The sequence below is a fragment of the Coregonus lavaretus genome (genome assembly GCF_964263955.1).
Source record: "Coregonus lavaretus genome assembly, chromosome: 17".
Taxonomy (NCBI): domain Eukaryota; kingdom Metazoa; phylum Chordata; class Actinopteri; order Salmoniformes; family Salmonidae; genus Coregonus; species Coregonus lavaretus.
In genome coordinates, this window is record NC_140004.1 from 39,732,497 (window position 1) to 39,743,459 (window position 10,963).

The 10,963-nt window shown below is 44.1% G+C and overlaps 1 protein-coding gene across 1 annotated transcript in view; it reads right to left on the reverse strand.

The window, feature by feature from the left end:
• Positions 1 to 10,963, reverse strand: part of LOC311144394 (potassium channel subfamily T member 1-like) — a gene marked incomplete at both ends in the record, with an annotated part of 142,492 nt that continues 131,529 nt past the window's right edge. The window contains 7 exons of the mRNA XM_084180407.1: positions 1 to 130; positions 355 to 439; positions 4,408 to 4,470; positions 6,149 to 6,455; positions 9,927 to 10,055; positions 10,205 to 10,288; positions 10,705 to 10,806. Coding sequence (XP_084036533.1) covers positions 1 to 130; positions 355 to 439; positions 4,408 to 4,470; positions 6,149 to 6,455; positions 9,927 to 10,055; positions 10,205 to 10,288; positions 10,705 to 10,806 — 900 coding nt within the window. The remainder of the gene's footprint in view (positions 131 to 354; positions 440 to 4,407; positions 4,471 to 6,148; positions 6,456 to 9,926; positions 10,056 to 10,204; positions 10,289 to 10,704; positions 10,807 to 10,963) is intronic.

The window sequence follows — 10,963 nt, forward strand, 5'->3', positions numbered from 1 at the left end:
TCAGAGGTGGGTCTCGTCCCTGGTCTCAGTGCCAAAGTCCTGCCTCATCCGGCCACCGCCGCTGCTCTGCCCTTGAGCCGGATCCTCTGGCACGTTAGGGCCCGCCAGCGGGTCGGACCGGATGATGTACCTGGAGAGAGACGAGGGCAAAACCAACTCTATTGGGTCACATCCAGATCTTTCTAGAACACACTACTAGAGAACTATACTGTCCAAAATAGACTGCTGTGCCCAATCAGCAGCCATATTGTATATCATACCCAGGCTAGTGTACAGTCGACACAGCTTGGTACATTACAGATACTGAAAAGAGATAAAGAGGCCTCTGATCCCACCTCTCCTGCCGGTACTTACACAATGTCATTGAGCTCCAGCATGGTGTCTGGAGGGGGGTTGATGAGAACGTAGGACAGAGTGTTCTGGTGGTCGTTCATCTCATCTGGAACAGAACAGGGACAGGTCTTCACAGCTGGTCTGGCTGTACTAGTCAACATCAGCCCACTAATGCTCTGTTTAGCAACTGAAAGTATAGGATTCCCTGACTCCCTGATCTTTAGTAAGGGTGTAGACTGTTATAACAATTAATATGCATATAAAGGAAGTTTATATATCTTGTATGTTATAAGTCGTGTTCATTTTCTCAATGTCTATTTAAATATAATCAATATTGTGTAACTGTGTACCCCTTGATATGGCATCCCCTGATGTCCTGTGCTTGTCTTAATGTAGGATCAAGTTGCCCCTAGTGACTGATCTAAGGTCAGTTTTCCCCTTATCCCAGACCTTTGTATAGGGGACCATGTCTATCCACAGTGAGTGTCTGTGAGTGAGAAGTGCTGTGTGTGTTTTACCTGTTTGTGTGTAAGAGTGAGAAGCTGTGTACCTGGGACAGAATGGGACTCAAGCTTGGGGGTTGGGGGGTAAAGTGCTTCTGCTTCTCCAAACCCACCTGTGTTTGCCCCTTATAATGCCAGGCGGGGTGGGCAGGAGAGAGAGAAGGTCTAACCGTTACTGACAGGGCATGGCTGGTACAGGGTAGGCCCATGCTGCCACAAGGCAAGCGCATCCCTCCATACACGGTATAGGAAAGACATGCAGACAGCATGGGTCCGACTGCATCCATTCACTTTCTGCACAATCTGCCTGATCACTCACGGCAACACGTCACCATGGCTGCCATGCCAATGACACTCAGCCCCCCCCCCCCCCTCCCCCATATAGAAATGTTGACAGACCCACAAACACAAATAGGACATGCTCTGGCATCCGGCGGGACAGGCTCAACCAATCGAAGTGAGGCTCAGCCAATCGAAGTGAGGCTCAACCAATCGAAGAGTGAAGCAAAATACATTGGGAGTGTGGGATTAGAAGGGGTCAAAATATAGCATCAATCTAGGATCATCTTGTAATGTCATTCAGAGGGACTAAACTGTGATGGATGTTACAAATGATTTGGTATTTAGGCTAATCAAACGCTAAATGGGTTTCTCTGTTAACAACCAAGGCTATATTTCTACACGATTCCCAGTGTGCTTTGGTGTGTTGATAGCTAGGAACTGTTGAATTCTGAACAAGACTTTCAAGTCTTACAAGTAATGGTTTCTGCTCCGCTCTGTCTTGTGCCATCCCACCACCCTGTAATGTATCTAACCACACTCTCCTGCCCTGCAGTAACTTGGTACTCTGTCTGGCCATCTCTCACCTTCCATCGCCATTCAACAAGGCTTAGTTAACACAGGTAAAACTGATGTAGCCTATAACAATATTTGACTACAGTTGTGTACATCAGTTGTTCAACCTAAGTGTGAACTAGGCCTCTCCCACTTCAGTCCACACAATGCAGAGGACAGAGAGAAAGAAAGACTGTGTGTCTGCCACTGCCATCATCATCATCATCATCATCACACAGAGTCATGCAATAGTGATGTTTGATTATGATTCTCCATCTAACCTGTTCTGGTCTCCTCTCCTAACGGATGTTCTGACATGCCCTGCAACTCTACGATGGGCAACACTGTTAACTCAAAGGGTACTGTAGTCTTGTTCAATAAAACAACATTCTTACTCTGTTACTGACATGCTACTGTAGTCACTGGCGTACCAGACACCCCCACAGCCCACGCAAGGCAGGGGGGCCCAAGAGCTCTGGGGGCCCATGCACCTGTCATTGAGGTCTCTCTCTCTCACTCTTTATATATTTATATATATATTTAGTTGTTGTTGACATTAACCCTCCAAAACGTCATTCATAAACCTTTTTAATTTCCATATGTACAAGGAAGCTAAGTGTTTGTTTCTTGGGCTTCAGGAATGTGACTGATCAAAGTGCCTCAGGCCTTGAAAAATAAATGATTGAACTGATTGAAAGTAAGGGGATATTGGTGAACAAATGTTGTGGTCAAGGCTACGACGGCACCAGTGCAATGAGTGGAGCTTACTCAGGTGTTCAAAAGTGCATATCAGACCGAGAGCCTAATGCTTCTTAGGTAGTTCTTTATGAGTTTAGGTTTTTAAAAAAGCAACACTTACAGGGATGGTTAAAAACAGCTTGATTGTCGTAGCAACATCAGGGAAACTGGCCAGAAGGGAGTGGTGCTTCAAATACAACAGTTCTGCAACATCTTTAATTGAGTCTCTCATTCTCCTTAATTGCCGGCCTCAACACATTACGGAAAGAGATTAACTGTATAGAAAGCTCTGGGACATGTTGTCTGGATACTGGACAGACAATAACTTGACAGATGCAAACATATTATCATCTTTAGCAGACAACAGTTCTTGAGGGCTCAAACCAAAAAAGCTGTTTGTGATATTGTTCATACCGGTGATCCAGCGTTTAAGTTGTGTGGTTGCAATATCAACAGTCCCTTATCTCTGGTATATCTTGGCATGCATCACTCAATACTACGTTTAAATTGTGGAGGCAGGCCGGATGGACATCATGAAAATGAAAATGATCGGAGAGGTTGAGAGTAGAAGAAGTTCAGGAGAAAAAACTAACAAAATAGAATTATTGTAAAATTGACTGTGTCCATAAAATGTAGATAGTAAGTATAAGCTGGAAGTAGAGGCCTATAGAAAACAGTCTGGCCCGCAACCTGGACCTACAGGCCGTGGTGAAAACATTTGCACACAAAAAAGGACTTCAGGAGACCAGGGGAGTCTCTCAAATTGGTTTGAATTTAATTCACCTTGAATATTGCAGCCCATTTGTGTAGGCTATTAGCCAGAAAAAAAGTTCAACCATTAATAGTGGCTAAATGTATCTTCCAGCTGATTACTTTTTCCCTCATTGTTAGAATATTTGATGTGTCATTTTTATTAAAAGTTTATAGTAAATAGCAGCTAAATACTGTATATAGCTATAGGTATTAGGCTACAATGCATAATGGAACAATCTCTAGTAAGCTAGTGTTTTGATGGTGGACTGACTGTATTATTTGGCATTAATAGACTTTCTATCCAAGCTGGGAGAGAGCGTGAGGACGGCTCATGTCATGCAGGCTCAGGTAGGCTATACAGGACAGTTGTATATTTAAAAATAATCTATTGGTAGCTGATTAGTATACTGTTGCATCAAACATTTATTTTACAATCTGCAATGTTTGAATTTCCAACTTTAGTTACTGAACAAGTAATTACATTATTGCAGCCAGCCAGCAGTCTAAATGAACGCCCTGCGACACCATGTATAGCTTCGTGAAATGTTAGGCTTAGAAGGTGAATGCACCAATTTGTAAGTCGCTCTGGATAAGAGCGTCTGCTAAATGACGTAAATGTAAAATGTAAATGCTTAGCATGAGAAAATTACGACCAAATAGGCCTACCAATAAACAGTTATCCATTAGCTAAAGCAAAGCTATAGGCTACATACCCTGGCACCACAGAAAGCCTATCATCGATTCGGTAGGCATCCGCATAGACGTGTCACAATTTCAACACCATGAACAGTGATCGGTAGTCTATACTTCTATTTTATTTTAGGGGGGGGGGGGGGAGCAACTCCGACCTTCCGGGGGTCCAGAGAAACTGTGTTACGCCAGTGACTGTAGTACTGTCATTCAATAACACAGCATTCCACAGCATTCTTACCCACATAGATGTGAAAAACACATCCTAAACTACTACTGGTTCAATCCTCAACCTGCCTCCCCTTTTAGAGGGATGGTGGTAGGCCTATATTCACAACTTATCTTTCTTACAAAATAGAATTATTAGAGATATTAGAAGAAAACATTCCCCTAACAACGTTCTTACCTGAGCATAGTTTGCAGAATAGCACTACACTCCAACATATAGGATGTAATTAAAATGCTTTCAGAAACTTGACACGTTTAAGAGACGGGAGTGATGACTACATTAAATGTGTTGCACACTGTATGTGACCACTACTGTATGTGGGATTACCTTGTAAATATCCTAGGTTTACTCGGTTCATGACATCACTGGCGGTAAGATTAGCAACATCCTCTACAAGCCAGACGGGAAAGACAAAGAGGAGAGGAGAAACAAAAGATAAGGCAAGAAGTAAATATGCAAATTGCAGTTTTCAAATGAGGAAGTAAAAACGAACTAATATGCAAATAAAGAAAAAATAATCTTCCCATGTTAAAACGGAGGCTTTTAAGTATTTATTTCTGAATAACTGTATAATTATTTGATTATTTATTATGTAAATATCTATTTCTGGCTCGAGCATCCAATTTCAAAGTAACGATAATCATTTGTTAAGTTTTACATTTTTCCCTTTTATTTTATGCCTTTCTGGCTGCATTACGTATTAAGCATTTTCATCATCATGTTTTGGCATGAGGAATTATATGGAAAATTATATAGAGAAATTATTTTTTCTTTCGCAAAAGAGGGTGAAGGAAGCTGAGGAGAGAGGAAAATAATTGAGAGGGGAGGAGATGCAGGCAAAATGCAGTCCGAGATCAAATGCTTCATATGCCTCAGTCGTCCTTTCATCCATAGGCTACAAGTAACATGAAGGGTTATGCACATTCATAGAGAGGGTAAGCACATCCATAACAGGTTATGCAGGTTCATTGTCATACTGTCATGTAAAGTACTTTGAATAATGGGGAATGAGCGTGGGATACTCCTCAATGTTAATGTAAGGCTTTGTGGGATGTTTATTTACATTTTAGTCATTTATATGGTTATAGATGTTATGAGGCATTATGACACTTCTGTACACCCCTTGAAATGGTGTTCAATGAAGTTAGGTGAATGGATGGGAAGATTGCATGGTGAACACAACAGTCAGAAGCAATGCAAAACCAACACAACTCAATAACATTACTACGATAGTATTTTCATCTGCTTAGATTAGTAATTAGTAATTGACAAACAATCATATCTAACATACAGCAAAATATACCCCAAACATCTCCAACAATAATGTCTGTCCTAAATTCTCCAACTAATCCCTCATCATTCTCATTCCATACTGCACCAATAGCCAAACTATGACAGATGACATACTGTATACTGTACTGCCTCTCAGTTACTAAATATGACACAGCACCCTGTACTGCCCCACAGTTACTAAATATGACACAGCACCCTGTACTGCCCCACAGTTACTAAATATGACACAGCACCCTGTACTGCCCCACAGTTACTAAATATGACACAGCACCCTGTACTGCCCCACAGTTACTAAATATGACACAGCACCCTGTACTGCCCCACAGTTACTAAATATGACACAGCACCCTGTACTGCCCCACAGTTACTAAATATGACACAGCACCCTGTACTGCCCCACAGTTACTAAATATAACACAGCACCCTGTACTGCCCCACAGTTACTAAATATGACACAGCACCCTGTACTGCCCCACAGTTACTAAATATGACACAGCACCCTGTACTGCCCCACAGTTACTAAATATAACACAGCACCCTGTACTGCCCCACAGTTACTAAATATAACACAGCACCCTGTACTGCCCCACAGTTACTAAATGACACAGCAGCCTGTACTGCCTCTCAGTTACTAAATATGACACAGCACCCTGTACTGCCTCTCAGTTACTAAATATGACACAGCACCCTGTACTGCCTCTCAGTTACTAAATATGACACAGCACCCTGTACTGCCCCTCAGTACTACCAGGGTGCCCTGTTACATTCTGCTCACCGTATCCGACAGTGGGCAGTCCCAGGTGCTTCATGCGGTTCTTAACCAGCTCAGACAGCTCCTGTCTCTCTGAGCGCCGGTACAGGTTGAGGCGCTGCTGTGAGATCCGCTCGGCGCGGCTCTGAGGTTTGGTGTTTTTACGGCTGAGACGACGCGCCCACTGGAGGCTCTTCTTCCTCAGTAACGGGTGTTCTGATTCGCTGGTGGTGGACATCCGGTGGGTTCCGGTCTTCTCCTTCCATGACTTGCATCTGTTGTCCCTCTGATCGTCACCGCCCGTGTCCTCTACATTGATGGAGACTTGAGACTAGGGGAGAGTGAAGGGTTAATACCAACTGTGATGAGACGGAGGGTGAAGGGTTAATACCAACTGTGATGAGACTAGAGGGAGGGTGAAGGGTTAATACCACATCAACTGTGATGAGACTAGGGGAGGGTGAAGGGTTAATACCATATCAACTGTGATGAGACTAGGGGAGGGTTAATACCAACTGTGATGAGACTAGAGGGAGGGTGAAGGGTTAATACCACATCAACTGTGATGAGACTAGGGGGAGGGTGAAGGGTTAATACCATATCAACTGTGATGAGACTAGGGGAGGGTTAATACCAACTGTGATGAGACTAGAGGGAGGGTGAAGGGTTAATACCACATCAACTGTGATGAGACTAGGGGAGGGTGAAGGGTTAATACCATATCAACTGTGATGAGACTAGGGGAGGGTTAATACCAACTGTGATGAGACTAGAGGGAGGGTGAAGGGTTAATACCACATCAACTGTGATGAGACTAGGGGAGGGTGAAGGGTTAATACCAACTGTGATGAGACTAGAGGGAGGGTGAAGGGTTAATACCACATCAACTGTGATGAGACTAGGGGGGGGTGAAGGGTTAATACCACATCAACTGTGATGAGACTAGGGGAGGGTGAAGGGTTAATACCACATCAACTGTAATGAGACTAGGGGGGGGGTGAAGGGTTAATACCAACTGTGATGAGACTAGAGGGAGGGTGAAGGGTTAATACCACATCAACTGTGATGAGACTAGGGGAGGGTGAAGGGTTAATACCACATCAACTGTGATGAGACTAGGGGAGGGTGAAGGGTTAATACCACATCAACTGTGATGAGACTAGGGGAGGGTGAAGGGTTAATACCACATCAACTGTAATGAGACTAGAGGGGGGGGGGGGGGGGGGGGGGTGAATGGTTAATACCACATCAACTGTGATGAGACTAGGGGAGGGTGAAGGGTTAATACCAACTGTGATGAGACTAGGGGGAGGGTGAAGGGTTAATACCACATCAACTGTGATGAGACTAGGGGGAGGGTGAAGGGTTAATACCACATCAACTGTGATGAGACTAGGGGAGGGTGAAGGGTTAATACTAACTGTAAGTCGCTCTGGATAAGAGCGTCTGCTAAATGACGTAAATGTAAATGTAAATGTAGATACCAACTGTGATGAGACTGGGGGGAGGGTGAAGGGTTAATACCAACTGTGATGAGACTAGGGGAGGGTGAAGGGTTAATACCACATCAACTGTGATGAGACTAGGGGAGGGTGAAGGGTTAATACCAACTGTGATGAGACTAGGGGAGGGTGAATGGTTAATACCACATCAACTATGATGAGACTAAAGGGAGGGTGAAGGGTTAATACCACATCAACTGTGATGAGACTAGGGGAGGGTGAAGGGTTAATACCACATCAACTGTGATGAGACTAGGGGAGGGTGAAGGGTTAATACCACATCAACTGTAATGAGACTAGGGGGGGGTGAAGGGTTAATACCAACTGTGATGAGACTAGAGGGAGGGTGAAGGGTTAATACCACATCAACTGTGATGAGACTAGGGGAGGGTGAAGGGTTAATACCACATCAACTGTGATGAGACTAGGGGAGGGTGAAGGGTTAATACTACATCAACTGTGATGAGACTAGGGGGGGGGGTGAAGGGTTAATACCACATCAACTGTGATGAGACTAGAGGGAGGGTGAAGGGTTAATACCAACTGTGATGAGACTAGAGGGAGGGTGAAGGGTTAATACCACATCAACTGTGATGAGACTAGGGGAGGGTGAAGGGTTAATACCAACTGTGATGAGACTAGGGGGAGGGTGAAGGGTTAATACTAACTGTAAGTCGCTCTGGATAAGAGCGTCTGCTAAATGACGTAAATGTAAATGTAAATGTAGATACCAACTGTGATGAGACTGGGGGGAGGGTGAAGGGTTAATACCAACTGTGATGAGACTAGGGGAGGGTGAAGGGTTAATACCACATCAACTGTGATGAGACTAGGGGAGGGTGAAGGGTTAATACCAACTGTGATGAGACTAGGGGGAGGGTGAATGGTTAATACCACATCAACTATGATGAGACTAAAGGGAGGGTGAAGGGTTAATACCACATCAACTATGATGAGACTAAAGGGAGGGTGAAGGGTTAATACCACATCAACTATGATGAGACTAAAGGGAGGGTGAAGGGTTAATACCACATCAACTGTGATGAGACTAGGGGGAGGGTGAAGGGTTAATACCACATCAACTGTGATGAGACTAGGGGAGGGTGAAGGGTTAATACCACATCAACTGTAATGAGACTAGGGGGGGGGGGGGTGAAGGGTTAATACCACATCAACTGTGATGAGACTAGGGGGGGGTGAAGGGTTAATACCACATCAACTGTAATGAGACTAGGGGGGGGGGGGTGAAGGGTTAATACCACATCAACTGTGATGAGACTAGGGGGAGGGTGAAGGGTTAATACCACATCAACTGTGATGAGACTAGAGGGAGGGTGAAGGGTTAATACCACATCAACTGTGATGAGACTAGGGGGAGGGTGAAGGGTTAATACCACATCAACTGTGATGAGACTAGGGGAGGGTGAAGGGTTAATACCACATCAACTGTGTGGACAGTATGCGGATCCAATAGGAAGTTTTGTTGTCACTTTCCATCAGCGATAGAAGTTCTGTAAACTGTAATCATTTATAATCCATTATGAATCAGCGCTTGGGTGACAACGTTACCAACGTGTTTGATGTCGAACAAAACAGAATAGCTACATGTATGCTATTATTTTTTGTTGCACTGCACATTTCAGCAGATAATGACAGTTATGTGACAAGAACGCCATCTTACCTGTGGGTACCCATCCTTTAATTAGGAATGAGAGGAGGACACATTGACAGACCAAACAAAGAAAAACACACCATGGATGAAAAAAATAAAATAATGCACAGAGTAGCATTGACAATAGTAAATATAATTTACTTGACCATGAATGTTTGCATGCGTGAATTGCAGCAACAAATAGCTCAATGACGCATATTGAAGCATCATTACAATGAATAGCAGCACAACCATAGCTCAAATATATAGACCATCATCTATGGATGACTCAGAGGCGGGCTTTGTTCAAATACTTTTTTTAGAATGCATCCTTTTTTTCCCACCAATGAGCAAATCACTGATCACTATGCAATTTACAAGCGAAAGCAAGGTCACTATCCCTACTGCTTTCACTTACCTCAACAAGGAAGGAAAAACAATAAGGGATACTTGGGGATTTTGGCAATGAGGCCCTTTATCTACTTCCCAGGAGTCAGATGAACTTGTGGATACCATTTTTATGTCTCTGTGTCAAGTAAGAATAAATCCTGAAGTATCGCTCTAAGGCAAAAAGAGGAAGGAAGAAGGGAGAGAAGGAAGGATACATCTTTAAAGTATTTGAACAGGGTCTGTGTCCATTCTGTCTTACCTCAGAGGAGGAGAACATGTGAGACTCTGTACGGTAGATGCCTATGGGAATCTCAGCGCTGGAGGAACACAGCTTCTGGAACAACCTGCCATACGTCCTGATCCACAGGTCCTCCTCTGTCACCTTCATCTGGGGAGGAGCAGGGAGGTAGACACATTCAGTACATACAGACACACAGACACACACACACACACACACACACACACACACACACACACACACACACACATACACACACAGGCAGTACACACATCCTAACATACTATATCCATACTTACTGCACACAGGTAACCCGACCCAGGCGTTGTGTCCAGGCCTAGTAGAAGTCTTGCTATGGGAATCATATAGTCCTTCACAAATGACTGTAAAAACAAGAGAATGTATTAACAAACAGGAGGAACCATAGACTAGAAATACACTCAAATCTAGTCCCAGAGAAAACATTATAGAGTAGTAGTAAAAAACTACTGAATGATCACATAGCTCTTAAACATACGGTAGTTCTCTCTCGCTCTCTCTCCCTCTCTCGCTCTCTCTGAATAGAGTATTGCCTCGAGACACTGATCTAAGATCAGTTTTGAGGTTCTCCACCTAATAGTTCAGATTTAGAGAAGGTAAGCTGATCATAGATCGGTGCCTAAGGGAGAGACTAAGCTGACAATAGATGTGTACCTAAGGGAGAGACTAAGCTGATCATAGATGTGTGTCTAAGGGAGAGACTAAGCTGATCAAACAGTCCATGTACACTCTGCTGGCTGAGACAAGGTGATACACCCACCTGGTAGAGCAGCGTATCCAGCATACTAATACTGAACACTCTGCCTGCAGCGAACGGCAGGCGGAACATGAAGGCCAGGTTGGAACCCTTATCACGCTCTATCTGTAAGGGGGGAGAGGGAGGAGAGAGCAGAGAGAGAGGGGGGAGAGGGAGGGGAAGGAGAGAGAGAGGGGAGATGGCGGACAGAGAGAGAGGGGAGAGGGAGGACAGAGAGAGAGGGAGGAGAGAGCAGAGAGAGAGAGGGGAGAGCATATAGAGA